At 39.6% G+C, this 24774-nt stretch overlaps 1 protein-coding gene across 3 annotated transcripts; it reads left to right on the plus strand.

The window, feature by feature from the left end:
- Positions 1-840: 840 nt before the first annotated feature.
- LOC310878066 (uncharacterized protein) lies at positions 841-16503 on the plus strand. 3 transcript variants are annotated; one of them, XM_083792158.1, is made up of 26 exons: positions 841-979; positions 1298-1350; positions 3961-4086; positions 4792-4861; positions 5323-5423; positions 5668-5694; positions 6342-6401; positions 6497-6541; positions 7226-8173; positions 8772-9008; positions 9085-9186; positions 9288-9425; positions 9503-9640; positions 9718-9849; positions 9931-10062; positions 10143-10325; positions 10655-10718; positions 10844-10934; positions 11043-11184; positions 11332-11436; positions 11921-12032; positions 12684-12879; positions 13509-13595; positions 13741-13843; positions 14439-14519; positions 14953-16503. In XM_083792158.1, the coding sequence occupies exons 2-25, from the start codon at positions 1309-1311 to the stop codon at positions 14496-14498; spliced, it is 3441 nt and encodes a 1146-aa protein (XP_083648284.1). In that variant the 5' UTR covers positions 841-979; positions 1298-1308; the 3' UTR covers positions 14499-14519; positions 14953-16503. The 3 variants fall into 3 exon arrangements, 2 of the variants coding, with proteins under 2 accessions (XP_083648284.1, XP_083648285.1); XM_083792159.1 differs by lacking the exon at positions 3961-4086; XR_014570852.1 differs by lacking the exons at positions 14439-14519; positions 14953-16503 and having other exon boundaries at positions 12684-12889; positions 13525-13595; positions 13741-13795.
- Positions 16504-24774: the final 8271 nt, after the last annotated feature.

Consider the following 24774-nt stretch of genomic DNA (forward strand, 5'->3'; position numbering starts at 1 on the left):
GCTGCAAATCATGAACACATCGCGTGATTTCCGTCAAATTGTGCACGCACATTCCCACTAGGCCGAGGAAGAAATGCCACATGAACAATTTCAACTCAGCCTCAAGGTGGCGCTATAACTGTCCGAAAAGTGTTTTTACCTCTAACTGCACGGATCTGTGGATAACTTTGTATGCCAACTCCCTAGTTTACTTTTGTTGCCCTTTTATCCAACCACCAGATGAAGGCAAGCTGCAATGTCCTACATTCCTATCCTGGTGGAGACCTGTGCCCAGAAGGGCACTTTTTCTAGTTTTTCATGTAATAAATCTATCTTGATCCAAGGCGAGCACTGTATTGCAGAAAAGATAGCCTAGCTACTAGACAATATACAAACAAAGATACTACTAGACAATATACAAACAAAGATACTAGATGACAAACAACAGCCGCCCCAACTATACAAACATTTCACATGTTATAGCCACAGACAGAGTTATGGTTATCTATCTCCTCATCTCAATGGTTGCCTGACAGGCTGAGCCTGACAACCAACCTATCATAGCACGTGATCTCGTCCGTCAGTCTACTATTTCGACTGGTGACAACAGCGACACATGCTGCTTGATAAGAACCGGTAGTAGAAAAATAAACTAATGTAATAAAAGAAGACAAAATACACAACCGTTTAATAACATGCCTGCAATGAACATCTAAACCTATATTTCTGTATACAGTCGTTCTATGACCAAAGGTTAATTTGCGTATGGTGGTGCATTCATTGCAGGCAGTGCGTGTTTCTGTCCCCACCGGCTGCAGTGGTGAGAAAAACGAGTGCACACAAAATTTGCCCTGTGAAAAGTGCATTGTGTCGACTGTGTTAGCCACATCGAACGAATGCGGAAGCACACAACAAATTCATAGAAGAAGCAGGCCAATCGCCACAGCATTCCACTCATTTATTTTTATAATTCAGAAGGAGAACAGGATCAAGCATCAAGGTAAGAAGGAACCAGAGGTTGTATCATTATTTTGAAGTTCGATTTGGAAAATAATTAGCTTCTTTTTTTTTGCTAACCACCATTTTTGGACATGTCGTCGATACGACACCAAGGCCGATGAGAGATAGGCGGCGGCCTACATTAGCTCTGAACTCTGATCCATAGTTTATTTAGGACTTCTTCTTAAGGCTGGAGACGTCTTAACGGACCAGAGCAGAGCTATATAGGCCTACAATATACATGATTCTTACAACAACAATATATGATAACTTCAACTGATGACGGAGTGTTTACTTTCCCTTTCCCCCCTCTACACAGTTGGTGCAAGCATGCCGAAAATTCGTGAGAACTCGCGACTCGAGCGCACACATGTAAGTACGAAGTATCCTGAGCCCAACCTGACGCATATAACTTTAGGCTGACAAAGTGCAAGACCAGATTAAATTACATAAACAAGTATTCGACAAGCATGGTCTGCAAAGGAAATAATTAAGTGCTACAAAGTAAACAATCAAACTGGCTTGTCTGAATATTTCTATACAACATCATACATAGCATTTGTGAACAAGCAAACAATATGTCTATCACTATCTAAATAACGCGAACAAGCAAACAATAGGCCTAGGCCAATATGTCTATCAAAATATAACATGTTTGTTTGAAGTATTTATTAACAGTATGCAGAATGGTAGCCGCAATTTGCAACTCTAGATTATTTTTTATAATGGGATGAATCTAGAGTTGCAATACCCTCCATTGACTCCGCACTCATCCAATTTGCGTTTACGATCTGCTTGTCTTAAACTACGTTAAACTCCCCAACATTGCAGCTGTAGTCCAAGCTTGAATTATCCTCTTTCAATCTGCCGAGCTTGTTTTTCATAAAAATCCCCCGTAGACCTGTTATGAGCTACTTTCTGTTAAGAAATTCTGTGCAGGTGATTCTTTTTCTAAGTGCTGGATCTTGGAAGCACTCGTTTTTGTTAACGGGTCGCGCTGCTGCGTCCTGCATTATGTGCAAATTCGAAACAGGTGGTACGCAGGGCCGTTCAGTGATTTACGACGAGTGCTTCCAAACTCCAGCACTTGGAAAAGATATCACCTGCACAGAATTTCTTGACAGAAAGTAGCTCATAACATGTCTAGGGGGGATTTTTATGAAAACAAGCTCGGCAGATTGAAAGAGGAGCTTGGACTACAGCTGCAATGTTGGGGAGTTTAACATAGTTTAAGACAAGCAGATCGCAAACGCAAATTGGATTAGTGGGGAGTCAATGGAGGGTATTGCAACTCTAGATTCATCCCATTATAAAAAAATCTAGAGTTGCAAATTGCGGCTAGCAGAATGGGTACATTTCAAACGAATGCACAACTCAATACAAAAATTGTGTCTGTGGAGTGGACGACACCATGATAAAGCATTACACTGACTTGTTTACAACAGGGTCCAACATTTTCAATTCATCAGAACATTTAGAGACATACAAATATACACTTCTATATAAAAACAAACCGGAAATCACCATATTAGGAGGTTAAAAGTGGAAAAAAAACATGCAGTTAGGGGTAAAGTGGGTGGGGGGGGGACTCAGATTGGTGGTTTCGGGGAGTGAGGCCAAGTAGTAGCCTGACAAGTTTGTTTTGGGAAGTCTGGAGCCTTGTTTTTAGGGTCTTTGAGGTACCAAGGTGCAGTCGAAGAAACCTTGTATAAGGGCTCCTGTTCAAGGTGTTTTTGTTGACCAGTGTATGATTAAGAATCTTGTTCTTTGGTTGGCTTTTTTGATTACGTTGGTGGCCATTTTATCACCGGAAAGATTTGCCTCCAGGATGGAACCTAGGTAGGTAATTTCATCTTTTCGTGTGATAATATTATCATCCACTCTAACCAAGAAGCCATCTTGGCTTGTTGAGATTACTATTTGATCCAAAGAGAATGGATTCAGTTTTTCACAAGTGTAAAGATAGTTTTTCACCAAGCCAGCCAGGTGCAGATTCTACCGAGTTCAGGGCTGTGGGTCTTTTCAACCTGCAGTTTGTTCCTGTCTGAGACCAGCAGTGCAGATTCATCTGTGAACAGGAACAAGTTGCAGTCACAAGCTGATAACAGTAAAGAACCCAGCAAAGTGGAACGCCACAGCTTTCCACCGGTTGGAGAGCCAGACCTCCAAAATTGGAACGTTAATTATGAATTTAGTGGGCAAAACCATATAAGTAAATTAATATATGATAACCCTTCCACAGTAGTAGTTTTTTCGTATATATTGTTTTTTGCATATTTTCCTATATAATGCCTTATTTGCATTTTTAAGATTTGTAAAACAATAAATCATTGTCTTTGTAAGTAATCAACTGGGGAAGTTTCATGGTCATAACAATTTAATTTAGGTATAACCAATACAATACATCACCAGGGTCTTTTCTATTGATGCCATTTTAAACATGGCCTATTTTATGCTGGATTGTGAATGTGGAACGGGCTTGATCAGTATGTAACCTGTTAAAATACAGATGGCCTGTAATAATGTCAGATAATTGTTTCAAATACAATTATTTTCAATCAACATTTAGTCACTGCATTTGCATAGGGCTTTGATGAATAAAATACAATTTGGTACTAGCTAATCAGTACGATTTCAGAAATTGTGAAAAGTAATTATCACATTCAAAACTGTACCCTGCTGTGAGTGACTGCAAGTTATGTATATTATAAGGTAAACTATTGATTGCCCTAAACTGTTCACATAAAAAATATTGCACAGTGCATGATAATTGAGAACAAATGGGGCCACATCCGCCATTTGAAAAAGTAACATGAGGAAGAATATGGTCCAGCTTAAAATAATGGTGGTTATACTTGAAAAGCATGTTTTTCTTTTTTTTTACAACAATAAGTGATTATTAGTATTCGTTTATTTTTTTATTAATTATTATACGTCGCCTTCCTCATTTTATTACATTCGTTTTATATTTGTTTTTTCTAGGGCAGTCCCGATCCCATAAGTGGATCGGATCAGATCGGACTGCAGGAAAAGGAATCGCCCCCATTGGACAGAAAACGTGAACGCCCTCCAAGAAATTTGCAAAAGATTTTGCAAGATAATAACTGGGTCCGTTTTTTTTCCTCATAACCTACTGTTTTGGTTACTATTATTCTGGGAAAGTATATGTTGTTTTCCGTTTGAGTAATATCACTTGATCAAGCCCTTTCCAACATTCTAGACAGCAAATAAAGTAATGATGAAAGTGAAGATGAAGAAAAAACCTGCTGCTTGCCTGAGAAGACTAGACCAGAGAGACAGAAATAGATGTTGGTATCAAATTATATTGGTTTTGGCATATATATATATATATATATATATATATGAAAACTATTTTTGGCATCTGCCGCTTGAATGACTTTATTTACATCAAAAGCGGCCTGTCAGCTCAAAACCACAAAGCAATGGGCCTACTTGCTTGTTGCAGTAGCATTACAAAGTTGTATACAAAAAATGTTCCATCAGATTTTTCCCATTCCAAGTGCGTTTGTCTTGTATGTAACGCCAGCGGCACTATTTTAAAGCCCCCTCAGGTGTGTGTGTGGTCCGCTCTTGTTGAGCTGGTCATTTTGAAAGTAGCTCTCAAGTTAAACTGTGGGCACCCCTGCTGTACACGAATTCATATATAGATATGTGTGTGTATACATTTTTTAATTATAAGTATATTGATATGCTGAACAAATATTTACACAAACATTCACTCATGCTCCTATATGCAGACATACAGTAGCTCCATTTGTTTGAAATTATAGATATTTTTCTCCTTTCTTTCAGGATTCGGTAGTAGATCTAATATTCAGACGTTCTGATGACAGCCCTGTCCTAGATGCATTAAACTCTTTTGGTAAGTGAGTGAGTATCACAACAGTTGATACGCAGAGATGGGTGAACCTTACTTTTATTTATGAATGGTCTTGGTGCTATGCTGGGGAAAATTTAAAGAAAATTAGGAGCATCTGTTTCCATGACAGACTTTATTAATCATTAAAATCAAATACCCATGTCAAATCTTGTCACCTATTTCAGCATATTGATTGGGAGGGGGGAAAAAATCGTGTGTGTGCCTGTGTGGCGGATTGGAAGTTCTTGACAAAACTCCTCGACTCCATATATGGTACATGGGCGTGGATCAGCGTTTCTGGACAACCGCCTATTCGGCCGAGTTTGAAGTCGGTCTGTGAACTACAGAAACACACACAGACGGACGGACAGTGATTTTCACATTTATAGTGGGATGAGAACCAGGATGGGTAGACTCTTAATCTGGTTGTAAACTAATTTTGTGTTTTCTGTTGTATTTTGAAGGTTTAGAGTTTGGTTTACCCATCATGAGGGCATTGGACTCTGAATTATCCAAAGACTTGATATACAGTGATGAAGAGGAGGTTTTACCTCCAGAGCCTGAGGTACTTAAACGACAGTATCAGTCGGTTGGCATGATGCCAGCCCATTGACACTGCCTTGACATTATTGCTGATATTTTGCATATTGTGTTGCTTGATTTTGTAGGATAGAAGAATATGCTATTTATTTTAGTATGGTATGAAAATCAATTTGCAGATACTTGCTTGACATACAGGTAATCAAAACAATACATTTAATCATGTGGTTATATTTTGTCAAATGTATGTTATTGTTAATTTAACACAGGAGAAAGAAATGGAGTCCGCAACACTGGTAAGGGAAAACTCAACTCCACTGGTTTATTATTATATAAAAGCATTTATCATGAAACATGCTAGCCAAAGTGCCAATTATTTATTTGGATGCAGAGTAGAATAGAAACCATCGTTTCGGCAGGTACAACTGCCTTCTTCAGGGTATATGGAAAAATATTTCAAATCACATATTATATAGAACCAGGGCTAAACATTCAACCAATCACATCCTGATAGTGTTGCGGGCAATCAGGAACAGCTGTCTCACATTCTTGTGTTATTATGGAGGAGTTATGCCTCATGAATAACTGATGAGACGGGGAGGTTAATTCCTTGTCACTAAGACAAAACTGTTTGCGCCGTACAGCTGATTGGCTATAAAGATGAGCAGTGACTAATGCCACCTGAGCCCAAACCAATTTTCCAATATCACAATAGTAATAAGCATGACAGGTTTGAGTATATATACACATATAAACAAGATACAGAATGTATACACTATGTAAGTACATTACCATTGATTGTACATTTTTACCACATGGATTACAAGTGTGAATTGCTAAAATAGCTTGCCTTTGGGAGGCTTTTTGTTTCCAAAAAGCTGTTCATGTAGATTATGTTATTGTGCTGAGCATCGTCAAATTCCACATTTTGTCTGTCTTTTAGGAAGTAAAGCAATTAGGAAAGGAGGAAAAGCGCGCAGAGAAGAACAAGCGTAAGAAATTGGTCAGTGAATTCTGATTGTAAATTATTCTGAAATGTTTAATTCCATCATCTGACAACACAGACCATGGGTTATTTATTTTCTAATTATATTACAGCGGCGAAAAAAGAAGAAAAATGAATGGAAAAAGGAGAATATGTCTGTAAGTATTGTCATTTATATTCCATAGGTGGAGCGATTGTGACATTCAAAGGATCTAACCTAGAATCAATTGCAGGGAGTAAAAGCGGTAGAATAAGCTTAAAGCTCTATTTCACAACTTTAAGATTTCTTTTAGTCCATAACATATTTTGGGCATTATCATTTAAAGGCAAACATTTTCCAAAAATATCAGATTACAAGCTGTAGATCTGCTATTTCTGCTATTCGTCAAATGACAAAGTATATAGGGCTTAAGTGGTTAACTGTTGCAATGTTGTAAAAATACAGTAGCTTACAATACATTGTTGTCTCCCTTCATACCACAGTTGCTCCTGAAACTTTCGCAACCTTAATCTCAACTCTATTCCCATCTTTTTATACTATTTGGTATTAGATACAAATGAATCGTTTGTCTGCCATTGGTGAATATCTTGCTCAACGTTTGCATCTAGACTGCCAAGATGATTGTTGATTTGTTCACAACATGAATTGGCCTGTCTTTGTTTGAAAATGCTGATGAAAATAAACTTGATCCAACTTTGTGATCACTACCAATTAAGCATGACCATTACACATTATCTTAAAAATAAATGTTACAATCCCGAGCATTAAATGAAATAAGGAGGTAAAATCCAGGCATAAAGATTTGTTTTTGGAATCTTGACAAATGTATTTCTCTGTTAAGGACGATGAGGATGATGATGATGATGATGAAGAGGAACAGGAAAGTAAGGAGGAAGAAAACGTGGTTGAAAAAACTTCTGCAGAGACGGAACAGTCCCGTCTTGAAAGTAGCGCAACTCTAACCGAAGCTGCAGCCACTGGTGTGGGAAACGACAGTGAGACCATGGATAAGGCCAATCCTGACAGTAGTGTAACTGTAACCGAAACTGCAGCCACTGGTGTGGGAAACGACGGTGAGACCACGGATAAGGCCAATCCTGACAGTAGTGCACCTTCAACTCTAACCGAAACCACAGCCACTGGAGTAGGAAACGACGGTGAGACCATGGATAAGGCCAATCCTGACAGTAGTGCACCTTCAACTCTAACCGAAACCACAGCCACTGGAGTAGGAAACGACGGTGAGACCATGGATAAGGCCAATCCTGACAGTAGTGCACCTTCAACTCTAACCGAAACCACAGCCACTGGAGTAGGAAACGACGGTGAGACCACGGATAAGGCCAATCCTGACAGTAGTGCACCTTCAACTCTAACCGAAACCACAGCCACTGGAGTAGGAAACGACGGTGAGACCACGGATAAGGCCAATCCTGACAGTAGTGCACCTTCAACTCTAACCGAAACCACAGCCACTAGAGTAGGAAACGACGGTGAGACCACGGATAAGGCCAATCCTGACAGTAGTGCACCTTCAACTCTAACCGAAGCTGCAGTCACTGGTGTGGGAAACGACAGTGAGACCACGGATAAGGCCAATCCTGACAGTAGTGCAACTCTAACTGAAACTGCAGCCACTCGAGTAGGAAACAACAGTGAGACCATGGATAAGGCCAATCCTGACAGTAGTGTAACTGTAACCGAAACCGCAGCCACTAGAGTGGAAAATGACAGTGCCAGTGATCTTCATGAGTTGGAATCGAACAAGGAACCAGACGAGAATTTAAAGGTTTGAAGAGATTCAATTCATATCTCAAATCATTTCTTTACACAGTACAATCCTGAGTGTGAATGTAACCCAAGAGTGTACAAATTTAACTACTAACCCAGAATGTTACTGTGCATATACTGTATGTATGTACTGTGACCACACAGTGGATCATCCTCCCAAAGTGTCTTTGATGGATAATCAACCACCTAGGTGACGTTTCAAGCGCCTCACACTCTTACTCAGACAAATAAACATTGCAGAGCACACACCTTCAAATACCCACCTGGCAGGTCACATAACGCATCACCCTACTATGTCTGATACATTGACAAATACATATATTTTGTCAGCGGTCATGTTACCTCCAAGGTTAATTAAATAAGGTTAGGAAGCGAAGACCGTACGGTGGGCTCCATGTTGCTCCATGGAAGGAAATAAACATGCGCAATGGGCTATATGCCATGCCATGGCATGATTTATTCAAACCTTATGTTGCTATATAGATGGCAACAACTACCCAAAAATGTGTCCCCATGTTGAAAGGTAAAAAAACTAAACAAAAGGGCTTCCTGTCCTCAATGGGTTAATATTAATAATACTTTGTCTTTCCCTGTAGGAAGTCGAAAAAGAAAGTTTGGATGTGTCTACTGCTGGATCCACTATCAAGAATCAATTGGATGAGAACCCCAAACTAGAGGATGAGACCCCCAAACTATTGGATGAGACCCCCAAACTAGAGGACAAAGGAAAGCATGATTCTTCACCAGTTGTTCATGATCCAGAAGAGAAGAAGTCAGTTCAGGAGAAAACTGAAGAAACAAAACCGAAAAAAGACCCTCAAATTGTCAAACAGGTGTGCTATATGATGCATTAGAAACCTTTGTTTCCCCTGTGTTGTGTATGGCTGTCTAATATGTGTTTTTCTTCAGAAAATCAAGCCTTCTAAAATGTCGGAAGGAAAGGATAATTCATCACCAGTTCATGATACTGAAGAAAGAAAACCAAAAAAAGACTCTAAATTTGTCAAACAGGTGTGCTATATCATGCATTACAATTAATTTACAATACATTAGAAACCTTTGTTTACCCCGTGTTGTGTATTGCTGACTAATATATTTGTGTTTTTCTTCAGAAAATCCAGCCTTCTAAAACGTCAGGAAGAAAGGATGATTCATCACCAGTTCATGATGCAGAAGAGAAGAAGTCGGTTCAGGAGAAAGCTGAAACTGAAGAAACAAAACTAAAAAATGACCCTAAATTTGTCAAACAGGTGTGCTTTATGACGTATTAGAAACCTCTTTTCCCCCGTTTTGTGTATGGCTGTCTAATGTATGTGTTTTTCTTCAGAAAATCAAGCCTTCTAAAACGTCAGAAAGAGAGGATGATTCATCACCAGTTCATGATGCAGAAGAGAAGAAGTCGGTTCAGGAGAAAGCTGAAACTGAAGAAACAAAACCAAAAAATGACCCTAAATTTGTCAAACAGGTGTGCTTTATGACTTATTAGAAACCTCTTTTCCCCCGTGTTGTGTATGGCTGTCTAATGTATGTGTTTTTCTTCAGAAAATCAAGCCTTCTAAAACGTCAGAAGGAAAGGATGATTCAACACCAGTTCATGATCCAGAAGAGAAGAAGTCTGTTCAGGAGAAAACTGAAGAAACCAAACCCAAAAAAGACCCTAAATTTGTCAAACAGGTGTGCTATATGATGCATTAGAAACCTTTGTTTCCCCCAGTGTTGTGTATGGCTGTGTAATATGTTTGGGTTTTTCTTCAGAAAATCAAGCCTTCTAAAACGTCAGACCGAAGGGTTGAATCATCACCAGTTCATTATCCAGAAGAGAAGAAGTCTGTTCAGGAGAAAACTGAAGAAACCAAACCCAAAAAAGACCCTAAATTTGTCAAACAGGTGTGCTATATGATGCATTAGAAACCTTTGTTTCCACCAGTGTTGTGTATGGCTGTCTTAATATATTTGTTTTTCTTCAGAAAATCAAGCCTTCTAAAACATCAGAAGATCACAAAGAAACAAATATTGAAGGGTCCAGAGAAATTGAGGAACCTTCTGTCCCCAGCCCACTCCGAAAGAAAACTGCTAATGGTGGTTTCAGTAACAACAGTGGTAGTAATGATGATATTGTGATCACTAAGGAAGGAGATGGAAATCTAGAGGTTTGTGATGAATTATGTGCACATATCCCCACATTTGCTTTTTTAGTTTCAAATGAAAAATAAATTAAAAGGCCTGTGAGTGATATGGTGGTATAAAAGCGAATGTGTTTGATACTATATGATAAGAGCTGACCCCCAGTTACAGCAAGTACTGTAATTATGGGGAAGAATCTCTCCTTGAATTTTAGTATTCTATGGCTGTATATGGAATATATAACGCAATGTTTGTAATATCAGCCATTTTAGGAGGATTAGTAGGATTGTTGTCCTTATCTTAATGCATTTACCTTACATAATAATGGTCTGTTTTTGTTTTTGTTTTTATAAAGCCTACAGTGAGAAACATGGAAGTAGTGCCAGAGCATTTAGCCAAAAAAAGTACAGAACTTGCCGGTAAGTTAAATTTCAACGATAAGTTAGTATATTTACATTTACTCAGTATCTTTTGAAATTAACCAAGCATTTTATTAACAAACGTTGAACTGAATAAACACACCACTCTTCCATCTCTTTTTCAGCTGTCGGAAATCGCTTTGCGGCTTGTGGACAATATGAAGCGGCAGTCAAATGCTATACTGATGCCATTAAATTCAATCCACAGGAATTCAAGTGAGAAAACATTTAAGTACTACATTATTCATACTTAAAACTAAAACACTGGCAATTACTGACATAATGTGTTTATTATTCACCTCCATCCTTCCCCACCCAATTCAGGTTATTTGGAAATCGGTCACTTTGTTACGAAAGAATGCAGGACTATGAGAGGGCGTTAGCTGATGCTCGTCTGGCGCTTTTCATGGAACCTAAGTGGTTAAAAGGTTTATTTAGGAAAGGAAAAGCGCTGTGTGGGCTCAAGGTAAATCATCATTTACCCAACTATTAGGTCATTTTTCCATATAAAATGTTCCCAGTGAAACATTTCAAGTTTGTCGTTTACTGTGATACATCAAATTGTGTATTTCTACACTTGCTAATGTTTTCCTTTTTTTTGCTTGCTACCCAGAGGTACTTTGAGGCCTCTTTGGTCTATAAGGAGATACTACAGCAGGAAAGTTCAAGTGCTGAAGCTGCCCAGGAGCTGAAGAGGGCACAGACCTTACACCTAATGGTAAGGGAGGCCAATAGCTGCCACAACAACAAAATGACACAAACCAGTGCCATCCACTGTCTTACTGACAACAATGAATGCAAACATGATATACTATTTTTTTTTTATTAACCTTTATCACAAACAAGACAATGTGAATAAATAATGAGGTACAAGTAAGATGGGTTTATATTAGCAAAGTAATCATTATTTAGTTGCTGAAAGCTGCTCCAGTCAAGAAGTTACAGTACTGCAATGTTAACACACACACCATGCCAATGATAACATACTGTACTGTATGCACAAAATAAAAATGTTCATCCATACTTGAATTACTTGCCCAAGTAGCTATAGTACTACTAGTACCACAGGCAAAAGCATTACAAACACTAACGCTACAGTAGAAAGGTTTACCCGCATTTGACTCATACCTAGCAAAAAAATACTATGAAACCAATTAAGCGTTATGTGGATTCAAGACATTGTCGTTGGTTTTTCTGTTTAGGAAATGGGCTTCACCTGGGGTCAGAGCTCTGAAGCTTTGAAAAACCATGCTACACTGGAAGAAGCTGTTGACGCTCTGTTTGGCTCTGAAGGCAGGCGTGGTCGTAGTGAAGGTAAGTCAATGAAATGTCTAAACCCATTTTGACCTGAGATCAGATTCTAAAAATGTCTTCTACATCCTGACAGTTTCTGAAAAAGAAGTTCAAATCACTGAAGAACTTGATGAAACCAAATTACCTTTATTCCTCTGTGTACAAAAAGAGCTAAAATAATTTGGAGAAAAGAAGAGTATGGAAGAATATTAGTTTCCTTAATGGCTCATATGGTATTGTTATCCAAAATTATTTCTACAAAACTTTTCATAATATAAGCTGTTTTTCAACATAGTGTATGGAACAGGTAGCCAAAAGGTTTACCACCCTGTGAGATAGTTGAGGCCAGAGTGAATTGTATGTAGGGATGCTGCAGATCTAGATTTTTCACTTCCAATCTATCTGATACCAATATAGCAGCAACAATTCCGATCCGATACGGCACATATTTAAGTCTCTCCATGCTATGTATTGCTGCTGCCTGCTGGCTAGCTGCCTGCGACTAGCAAACAGTTATGATCACGTGGCCTCTACATGCTGCTACATGCTAAGTTTGCTTCCTATTTAGGGATGTTTGTCAGTGGAAGTTGGTCCAAGCTTCAAACCATAACGTTATTGAATGACTTATTTTAATTATTTTTAAATGACACTGATGCTTTCGTTTCCCCTCAGGTCGGCGCTCTCAACCAGCAGAACATGACGTCAGTCAAGACAAAAGAAATGGCCAAGTGGAAGAGACCGAGGATGAGGACAAAAAGATGACTCCTGTAGGAAAGAAGCAGCCGAGTATCCGGAAAGTGAATACACCTACCGGTACTTCTATGGATCGTGCCAGGACAAAGTCTCAGTCTCCCACTGGGGTCAAAACGTAAGGCGCCGTTATCTTTTTTTTTTAGATATTTTTTTTTGCGGCTTACGCCTTTTATTGATTTTTGAAGGGACAGACAGTAGGCTGACAGGAAACGGGAGAGAGATGGGGGGATGACATGCAGTAAAGGCCGTGTCGGGTCCGGGAGTCGAACCCGCGGCACACTGCGACTGGATTACCAGTCCGGTGCCCAGACCGTTACGCTACGGCCTGGGCGGCGCCGTTATCTTAACCCCTTTTCTCTATGAAGGGACTGATTCCAACAAATCTATTCTATCAGATAATTGATAACAATACTTTAACAGTGCTTACATGGGCTTATTTAGAGCACATGGTAAATAATATTTCTTCTGTGTGTTAGGGCATTAACGAGTTGAGTTTTTCCAAGTCTACTTGTCAGACAGTAAAGTAGAAGTTCAGTCGATGCATCGTTTTATGACCGGGGGGGAGGGGACTTTAAGCGACTATTTATATAGCACTTTTTTCTTTTGTTTGTACAAAGCACAACAGATTTAAAGCTAAATATATAAAATAATACAGTTGTAAATATAAAAGCATGAATTAAACGCTGGACTGTAAAAAATAAAGAGGAATCGATTTATAGACCCGTTACTTTTCTATTGTTATAGGATTGGACTTGGAGAGAATTGTGACCTTTGGGTAGGATCCTTGGCACCTACTGTTACAAAGGTGAAGCTCCTCAACATCTTTGGCAGGTAAAATAATATGCGTGTTCTAAATCCCTGTGGGTCAATTTGATTACAGATCAAATACTAAGAGTGGACAAGCAACTTTTGGGGGAAACAAACAATGATTGTATCTACTCATACATTCTCTTCTCCTGTCTATTTTTTCTTTCAGAGCTGGCACTGTCTCCAATGTCACAATGATCTCAAACCAACAGTATGCTTTTGTCAAATACACCAAGAAGGAGGCCTGCGATAAAGCCATCAACATGCTCAATGTATGTTTGCCTTCTTTCAGTTCTTTGTTAAAGCAATAATGCGGTGGGACTCGTAGGAGTTCTTTCCTGTGGCTGATGCAGTTTAGTATAAGGTGCAGTTATACATAAAGTTGACTCCAGCCCTTTCAATTAATTGTATTGATCTACATCTTTATTGGTGTGTGCAACTGTGTGTAGTGTGTACATATTTATAGGTAGTGTGCATACTTGGGAATGAAGAGCTATGGTTAGCTCTAAGTGGAATAGTATGAGAGTGACGACACAAGTGTTGACTCCCATTGTAACAATGGAATGCGGAAGTTCTCTCAATGGGATAGTTCCAATGTTTGGAACTATAGCCCATAGGCACCTGCTTTGCGGCGAGATCAAAGCTTGTCGCCACTCTTACTATTCCACTCTGGGTTAGCTATGCCTCATTGTAATCAGAATGGATTACAATACCCATTGTGTGTTTAATGAGGCAATTTGGTACACATTAATTGTGGTGTTTTTGTTGTTGGTGGAGGGTCTTTATTTGTATGGCAATTATACATTAGTAACTAATGTATATCATATTAATACAGTATTGGTAATTGTTTGCTTCTTGCTTGACCAGGGAATGGTGGTAGAAGGGTCTCCCCTGTTGGTGCGCCCCTCCAATAGATCCAGATTCTGAACTTCCACTCAATGTCTGTGGGTAAGTAGAATATAACAGTCAATCCCCAAGAGTCTTAACACCTTTAATCCCTATCAGAGGGGATCAGATTTGGATTTGGGAGTGTTGAAAGATATCTTATTACACAAAAACTGAATCTGATCCACTCGGATTTGTATTAAAACTTGTGAACTGTTGCCCGGGCCGCCGGCGTGGAGGTCCGGGCACCCTTGGCTGCATGCCAGCCTGACGGCGTGTCGCAGGTTTGAATCCCGATCCCGAAGTCGGTCTATTGTCCTCTCAATAAAGGCCCAAAAATAAATCTTAAAGAAAAGGTTGTGAACTTTTGGGCCCAAGGCATGTGCAATAAATAAAAGTCTTATCAGACATAAATGTATACTTGTATAACCATGCTCACATTTTAATTCATATCGGCAAGTGACACTTACTAATGGCATTGTTTTGCTATTAACAGGTCCCGTAGGTTGCATCAGGCCTTGTTCCAACGTTCAAAGGTATTGACAAAGACACATTAAAGTAGAGGAACACAAACGATGTATGAAAAGCTGCATTTGCAGAGTTGAAAGGAAATCTCCATGATGATACTAGCGAAGGTTTTAGATTTTTTTAAATGTTATTTAGCTGTGATGGAGTTCCATCCCTGACCAAAGAGGAAAGGATATGTGCAGTGGGACTAAAATATTGCAGGCGAGCTCCATCACTAACCAAGGAGGAACTAAAATGGATACAACTGTACAAAGATATTTACCATATTAATTATTGTGCCTTGTGATGTACATTCAAATAAATTATGGACCAAGGCCTGGCTTTGAGCACTCGTTTGCCACAACTTGCCATGTGTGCAAGCTAATTTATAGAAATTTGCTGCTATTTCTTGTCCAAATAGATTGATTAATGGATCTGGATTTTTAATTTGACTGGGATTTTATTTTTTATTTTTTTTATGTTTTTTTGTATTCTCCGATTGAGACTCATACAAGTAAAGTCCAAATTGATTATGATTCATGTGTAGACTAGTGAGGTTGGAAACCTAAGGCAGAGAGAATTAACAAGACTTGGTGGTAGTTGGATTTGAACTTCATACAATAAGATGCGTCCGTGGCTGAGCCACCAGGTATCCTATGTATATCTTGTGTTGCAACTTATGTAAATATTTGATTGCATGATCAAATCTTTGAATTTCATATTTTGTACTCGTCCTATTGCTTTGTCATCTTATAAGATGCCTTACTGTAAATACAATCTCATTATTATTAGATCATTTACACTTGCCAGTAGGTGGCAGTGTTGGCTTGATTCCTTTGATTATTATGAGGCCTTTGTGAAGATAAAATATCACTCCGTGCTTTGCACCTACCTTTAGTGGAACTGATTTATCTTACAATATTTTTCTCTACAGTCTGTGACTCACTGGATATGCCCTGATGTTTTGCTCATTTTCCTGTTGTCTCATTCATCATTATGATCATGTAGAACATAAACAATCTACTGTACTCATTGTCTCAATCAGGCCAAGCCATTGCAGAGACTTGTGTTTTGCACCCTGTTTACATTGCTTTTCCACTGCATAGTACTGGCTGAACATGACATGACAAGCTTATGCTAACACTGTCTGTCTGAAATATTGTCTATTTCACTGTATAGTCTAACAAAAACCATTTTAGGTTGCTCCATCTATGATGTAATCACACTAGTGATGATTAGCTGACTAATAATCAGCAGTCTGCAGTGTTTTCATGTCATATTTTGGTATCACCTGAGCTCACTTGGAACCTTGACTGAGGTCGTGTGCTAGGTACTTTTCCCTAATGGAAAACCAATAAAAGGTGAGCCAGTACCATGTAGTGAAAAAGCTAAACCGTGGCAGTGCTGGGGCAATGTTCTATGCTGGAAATGTTAACACTAAAACCATGCATTTACTGTCGACCATATCCATACTTGCAAAATGGCAGCCGTGTGAATGTTAAACATGAAGTGCTCTAGCTTGACTTTGAAAAATAAACAATCTACACACTCTACACATTCTTCTTCCTGGTGTGCTTATGTCAAGACTGGAGTTAGCAATAATTTATAAGATATGGTTATAGTGCACTAATTGCCCACTTATCCAGAAGTTGACCGGTTTGATCCCAACAACATCCTTGTATCCCGTTAAATGAGCCCCCTAGCTGCTTTCATGCTTTGTCATTGAATTGCTGTACATAAGTGTGTTATCCTTTTGTAGCTGAAGTTATATTCCCCATTAACTTAAAATGTTAATGGTGAGTCAAATGATCACATCCAGTAAAGTCACACTGCAGTCACATCCAGTAAAATCTGATTCAAATCTGATCTTTTGGCCCGACCATTCACACTGCATTTGCAAGTGTCCAGATCTGATCTGTGTGTTCAGACTGGCAACCAAATCCATCCAGAAGCGGATCTGTGCCACATCCAGATTGGAGTCTGAACACATACAAGTCACATGGAATCTGATTTAGATCGGGTTGTTGCATTCAGACAAAAGCGTGACTCGCACTACACCGCATCAAGGCTTTTATTTGGATGGTATTATTCTTCAGGTTTGAGGGAAAAGATGTTCTGGTTTAGAGGGTTCCGGCATGATGACTACAAAACAATGACACGATCACACAGCAATTTAGTAACAGACCAGGCTGTCCTCCGAGGTGGAAAGCCTGGTGAAGTACAGCAGCCTCAATGTCTGACAACCTGCTATATCAAGATCACATTTATGGGCCTTTTATGTAACATTTTGGGGTGTGATTTTCAAAACCCTGCAAAAGAGCTGAATGATGAATTGAAAACCAGTCCGTAAAAGTCCATAGCCTTGCCCTTAACCTTTGTAAGAAAAACATTACACAAGAGGGCTTTAATTGGCTGGTGATGGCATACCTTACAAAGCCCTTTTGATCTGTGTGTGATTGGAGAGCATGAAAGGGCTGTGTAACACTAATAACATGAACTCTGGTTGAACCACTAGCACTCCACAGAGGCTTGCAGTTGGTACATTAATGTGGAAGGGGAAAAAAGGAACCCTATATTCAATCTTATTGGTGCTCTTGGCTTTTGTGTTGCTAGAGAACCTATTTGAGATAAGGCCCGATAAGGGGTTAGAGTTCAGAAGCCGCTTGTTGGAATCAACCTCCTGCCATTTTATGTGTTAGTTAGGAGAAAGCCACACCCTTTGCTTAACTTAAGACAAACACTGGGAAAGATAAACGCTGTCATGTTAAAAGGCTATATGTTTTGTGTCTTCTAAACTGATTTATCCATCTCCCACCCACTAATGGTGAATAAGTAATCTTGGTGAAGAATTATTCACCACACATCTATCTAGCACAATTAGCTCCAGAGTGCAATTTTGTCTTGAGTAAATGAATGCATAGTTGTCATACCTGCGGGACACATAATATGATTTTTATTCTAATTCTGTGGTTGCTACCTACTGGTAAATACAGTATTGATGTGACATGGGGAATAGCTGACTCATACACCAGCAGCAAGACACTGAACGCTCAAGTGCTGCCTCAGAACTGTTGAACTCGGTAACCTCCACAGAGACGCTCGGCTGCCGTTTGCTTCAACTCTTAAAGTGTCTTTTTAAAATATGATGGCTATGCATTCCTGCTTTGGTTCACAGCTCAGTGGCGAGAGAAAGGGGGTGACTTGCAATGCCAGATCATGGAGATTTTAGCAAATGTATTCACTTGGTTATTCCACCCTGGCATCCAGATTTTGAGCATGTCCTTATAGGCAAAAAATAAATAACTACCGGTAATACAATGATATAATACAAACTTTTCAGAAAGAGCAAAAATAGATCTAGCTCTTAACATATCACGATACCCCGGCTATTTGTCATAGGATTATGTATAGGGCTGTTATCTAGTGATAATTAATTGGCAAACTCATCGGTATCGGCCGATTCTAGTTTTTAGATTAATCAGCATCGGTTCAATTAATCAATCAGACTGATTCATTAATCTGTCCGATTAATTTTGTCTGTCTTTACAAATAAACAAGCCCAAAGTAACCGCTTGAACAGATCTACAAGCTCACAATATTAAGGTGTTGCATTGACTTGGTTAACGTACCAGGATGACACTATAAATAACATTTTCAGTTTCTCATTGTGACAGTCTCATGCGATGATCATCAAAACAATATATTTTGTGTCATTAAATAGGCTGTGTAAGCTAGGCTAATGTACTTAGCCAGACTAGACCCACACATCATTTGAAAATAAGAGGAATTCACCCTAGGCTTAGTTTCTATTTCATTGTGCAACCCTCCCAAAAACACATTTTCAACAGGAAAAAAAGTGTCTGTGTCAACACTTTAGTTTTTAGCCTTTATTCTTGCCTTAACGATCAGGACTAATGAGTTTTGTAAGAGTGCAGTACTAGAAAGCGTCCCCTCCTCAGAGATTTCCTCAATTTCCTTTTTTTAGATACTGATTAACTCAAACCGTCCCTGACCCTGCTAACCTCCGCAACAGAGCTAAATGGACGTTTGTATCACTACCTCCTATGTGTCATTTTATACACGGTGTGCTAGTTTGCAGACATGTTTTTTATTTCCAAAGCATATCACCAGTGGATTAATGGACACGGTGATACATTATCGGGGACTGCCCATATGTCCGACATCCCATTAGTCCGAACTACGTGGCCGGTTAATGTTGGCGATTTTGGAACTTAAGTTGTATGAAATACTTTAATATAGTGGTTGCAACTGTATTAATTGATTGCCAGAGTCCCGTGGTGGGAGTTCTTCTCTGGTTTTGGTGAATATTAAGTAGTTCCCGTCATTTTGTGGGGGCCACTGGGGCCAGGCATTAAAAGTAAATGTATTTATTTATTTCTAAAACATTAGCGCAACTTTCGTTCAACTTTGACCCCTCTATCACATGGAACTATGGAATTTTTTGGGCGTAGTGATATGGACACAAAAAACATAGTTCCATGTGATAGGGGTAAAAAATGAACGAAAGTTGCACTATATGGGAGAAATAGATCAACAATACAAATTATGCTAGTTTTGTGGATTAATTTACTTTTAATGTGTGGCCCCCTGTGCCCCCCACAAAATGATCGGAACTACTTAATATTTCACCAAAACCAGAGCAGAACTGACACCATGGGACTCGGGCAATCAATTAATACATTTGCTACTTGCAACCACTATATTAATGGCGAGTATTTCATATAGCTTAAGTTAAACATTTCTGAACTATCTTTTTAAGCCCTAACCACACCAAAGGGTCAAGACTGTTTTAGCGTTGTCCCTGCGGTGTGATATGTCTTGTTGCACGTTGACCCACGTTGACCCTAGTGATTCAACGCATGGAATTCAATGGCCCAAACCACACCAAAGGGTCGAGATGGTTTTAGCGTTAAACGGTTGCAAGGGCAATCGTTTTGACCCAAGGAGTTGCATGGTGACCCTTTGTTGTGGTTAGGACTTTAGACTGAGGTTAGTGTTTGGTATAGTGTAATCGGTCAGACTAACTGGAGGCCGGAACAATGACATGTTGCCAAATTATCATCTGTGCAGGTTTTGATTGATTTGTATACATACTGTGAAATTTGTATTTCACAGTATGAAATTTACTGTGAAATTTGTATTTCACAGTATGTAGAATGGGTACATTTAAAAACAAAAGCACAAGTCAATACAAAAAAATGGCCAAAGTGGCCAATCAGGATGGAATATGAGAAATCAAACAAAGCTGTCTTGATCACATGACTATGGAGATCATGTGTAGCGATTTGCGTGAAATGTGGATAAAATCTGAAGGAGTAATAATAGAAAATGTGTTTTACATATGTGGGCCTCCTGGTGGCGCTATAAAGAGCAGATGTGAAAAATTCCAGACAAAGGTTTTTCCTTGGCCTCTAGGGAGTTGGCATACAAAGTTATCCACAGATCCGAGGTTCATCGTTGGCATCCAGGGAGTGTGTGTGCAAAATTTGGCATCGACCGGGTTAACGGTGGCCGAGATTAGCTCCTCACGGACGGACGGACGGACGGACACACGGACGGACGGAGTGCAAAACATACTCTCCCCCTAGGCCTTCGGCCTGGTGGAGACAATTAATCAGAATATCCAACATGGTTATCCAACCGAAGGCTGGCAACGAAAAAAGTCAACAGAAAAGTTAATGGCTGTCAATGAACTGCTCCAGTGAATGAAATGAAAGTCCCGCAGGGATTTCCCAACAGTGTGGGTGGGGAGTGACTTTGCTGAAAACACAGCCAGACTTACAAAGCTATTCTGTGTACCAATCGAAGGTCACTGCTTTCGGCTCCGTTTTGCTTCCTTAGTGTCTAGATAACTCCAGTGTCTCCTTAGCCACGAATCTGTGCAAACCATTTACAGCAACAATGTTTGGCCACAGAGAATAACCCATTTAGGCCTGACGTCGAAATTTATCAAATGTCTTCTAAATCCTGACAGTTTTCTGTCAGGATTTGCGCCACATTTTCCAGATTTTTCAAAAATAGCAGACCTACAAGCTCGGAGCTTGTAGATCTGCTATTTTTCAATAGCTAAATTATAACGTAATGTTTAAAACACCAAAAGGGGTTCCCGCCCAAGCAATGTTTGACATGCAGAGTTCCTTCACCAGCAATGATGATTGCAGACTTAGCACTTTCTTTCTTTAGGATCCTCCTAGGTTACTACTCTAGTACCACAGTAACAACTATTCTTCCTGGTGTCCACAGCTTGCAATGATGATTGGTCAGGTGCCATATTGTAGTCTTGACTCCCCAATCCCCACACCCTCCATGTCTGCCTATGTGTTTAAATCAGAAAAAAACCACCCCCCATCAAAACATTAGTATAATACTAATGTTTTGATGGGGGGTGGGTTTTTTTGGTGCGTTATTAAGACTGCGGAGTTGACGTCAGTGGTCAGGTGGGATTACTGTCCTGGGACCTGTGCTGTGTGACATTCCCTCTGTGCGTTCCTATTAATCCATAGGAAATGCCATTAAAAAAATAAAATGTCCATATGTGTGCCTAGCACAGTGGGAATCATCTGGTTCATTGCAGATGCCCTCCCAAGGCTGACTGGACCCCTTTGTGGTATTCTAAACGTATACAGTAATTGTCACAATGAGAAAGTGACCTTCCCGTTAATCTAGACAGAGGCTCCCTTAACAAGTTGAAATCGCACAAACCCAATTAGGGAATTGATTGCTTGCTTTCATTTGCATCAGGGTCATATTGGGGAAGATAAATGAATGTCTGGTCTTTTGTCCACACTGTCATTTCTATTTGTGGAATATCTATTGCTGAAAAATTGGCAGGGAACAAGTCTTTGTGTCCCCCTGAAGAACAAGTGAATTCTTCTATGCTCACAATACAGAAATCTGCTGAGGATTTGAAACCAAAGATAATTTATTATTGTCCCTCTACATGGCTACATTGAATTTGTTTCTTTTTTTAGCTCATTTGACAGATCATTTCAGTGTGCTCATTTCAGGGCTTTATTAAGCCCAATTTATACGTCAATGTGTGACACTGCTGTACAATGAAGTATAAATTAAGCATTAGCCCACATGGCAAGTTCAGACATGCTGTGCTACTGCATCTGGCAGTCCAATATGATGTGAATAGTGTTTGTTTATGTGTGCATACGCACACAAGGGTAGATATGTGCATCTGTCGGATTTCTCTTGCTTTCTATACAGAGTAGACTCAGTAGAGCATACTGTATAATAATAAATAATACATATACTTGATTCAAGACAATGTGTGTCTGTGTATACAGTACAATCCTGCGTCAATTTCATCCATTTGTTAAAATGTTCAAATCTAACCAAATGGACCTGTAATCAACACTAAGGATTTTACTCTGCATGTATGGGTATTTGTCTTACTGTATGTGCCCGTGTTAATGTGTGTATTTGTGCAGATTTGTAGCATACAAGCACCTGCTTGTAAGGGGAGCACGGTAGGGTGCATTAATTTGCTGCTTGGGTGATGGCAGTAGGCGGAGGAGAATGACATTGACTGTCTTTGTTGTCTTCCCTGATAAATGATGGGTTAAAAGTTGAATCCCATGTCTCTTTCATCTCCCTCAGACTTTCTGCAAGGCACAGTTTTGGAGCGCTGTCACAACACGTCTCTGGAGTGTGATAGATTGAGAGATGTATGGAAAGCATGTCATTTACATGATTAGGAGATGGTAAACAAAAGGCCTTGGGGGTTAAGTACAACCTCATGCACACAACATGATGTAAAGCTGGACATGCTTCAACTTGCACGAGTATTTATGTGACTATGGGGAAGAAATATGTGGCCGGCTTGGATTGTAATCATTAAAGTCTGTAGTCGGGTTGTATTTCATCTGGCTATCGACCTACATTCCCAGAGGCAACATGTTCAAGGGCACGAAAAATGTTAGAGCTTATAAATCGTCCCATTGTTGCTCTAAGCAGTTTGACTTCCAATAATTGATGCCCGTTTCTATGTGTCACTAATCTTCATTTCCTCTTTATGAAGAATCTTGCACACATTCTTGCAGCCCCTTATCAGCCCTTGTTCCTTCTGGTGTCGTTCATTTTACAAAAAACATACATTAACCTTTGCGGAACTGGGCAAAAAATGTCACCATTAATCTCCAGCTTTATGCTGTCGACAATGATTTACAACAGGAGACACTCGTAATAAAACTATGCCCTCCAGGCAGCACCAACCAAACTGCTCACTTCCTGTAGGAATGGAACCTGCTTCCTTTAAAACTGCTTGTGGCCAATCAATGATGGGATGTGTGGTAGTGAGCTTAACAAAAACGTGCATAATTTATAGCAAAGACTGCTGTATATGATTAAAAGAGGGCATGTTTCACTAGAGTTAGGCAATGAGACTCAAAAGTCTTATAAACCAAATATTCTCAATTTTGACATTTTCTCAAAATGTTCTTAATGACAGATTTGATTATTTGCCATTTTCACTCTTATTGGATACTCTTAAGTGTTAATGTTATGATATTGAATATAAAAGAATAAAATTAATCTCCCATTTGAGAATGTGATCAACTACCCAATAACCATTCATTTCTTTAGAGCAGATTACAGTTCCAGTTTCATGTTTCTTCATTACTTATAACCAATTAGCAGCATGCCAAGTGTTGTTTCTGTGTGTGCAAATAAGGCAACGCAAATGAGACAGTTTGCATTGTGATGTCTACTGCCCGTTGGAGAGGTACGGCCTGTTTAACTCTGCTTGTTAGGGCAGCAGTGTAGCAACCAAGATGATGTCTGAGGATTACAGGCGTCCCTTCTGCTCTCCTTCGCTTTTCCATGTTGGGGAAAAAAAGAAGGCTGCATAGGATCCATCCATTTCTGCTGTTGTAATGAACCTCCCAGGGGCCCCACGTACACCACACGAAGACGCCTTTGTACCAGAGCGATTCATTACCTCGGAAATGTGAGCTTTTGTTCTGTTTTCAGCGCAGCCCCATTAATCTTGGGCTGCCTCCTGGCATGCAGTCCAGGTACAGCTTAGGTAATTACAGTTAATCATCATTCAGACCGTGCACATGGACTGCGGGCTCCCATGAGCAACTCCCGGACATGCCACGTATGGGCACATCTACTCCTGTAAAGCCACTCTAGCCAAACTCCTCCTAACCAGAGTCCCAGTTGTCCATAATTAAGTTATTTTTTTGTATTAGCAGTATGCCTGGCAACCAAACTCATTTTTTATAAATTGATCATCGCACGACTTGCCTCCGGTTCTAGCAATATCCCATGCTGAAACAAATAAACAATCCCAAACCGGCCCTACACCCGACACATCCACACTCAAGCATTTACACTATCCAGATGTCACTGCCTCACTGTCACACAGTTATTGGAGCCTACTGCTCACCTGCTGTATCTTATTGTGATTAATGGATGGATTATGCAGAGGATGATTTCCGTGAGCAACAAGCAGAAAGAGGCCATCTGTATCTCAGCATCCCCTTAGCGGAGGGACATGTTGGGGGAGAGAACTTCATCAGCCTTGTATGGTCCCTATAGTACAGACATATCTTGGAAGCTGGTGGAAAACATTCTTATACGTTAATATGTATATCAATGATTTGCACAAAGAATTCGAATAATTGTTTATAATTGACTAAATCAATTTGTCCGATTAACCACTTAAATCCTGTATTTGTATTATACTTGTGTTGTACAATGGTGGCATGCAAAAATAGCAAGCCTGTAATATTTACAGTACAGACCTTTTCAGAGAGCTATGAAGGCAATTAAAAAG

Source organism: Protomyctophum parallelum (genome assembly GCF_964188405.1).
Source record: "Protomyctophum parallelum genome assembly, chromosome: 20".
Taxonomy (NCBI): Eukaryota; Metazoa; Chordata; class Actinopteri; order Myctophiformes; family Myctophidae; genus Protomyctophum; species Protomyctophum parallelum.

Coding starts and splice junctions, on each gene's coding strand:
- LOC310878066 (XM_083792158.1), top strand. CDS start 1,309: ATGCCGAAAATTCGTGAGAACTCGCGACTCGAGCGCACACAT. Junction 5,695..6,341: donor AAATGGAGTCCGCAACACTG/GTAAGGGAAAAC, acceptor TCTGTCTTTTAG/GAAGTAAAGCAATTAGGAAA. Junction 8,174..8,771: donor AACCAGACGAGAATTTAAAG/GTTTGAAGAGAT, acceptor CTTTCCCTGTAG/GAAGTCGAAAAAGAAAGTTT.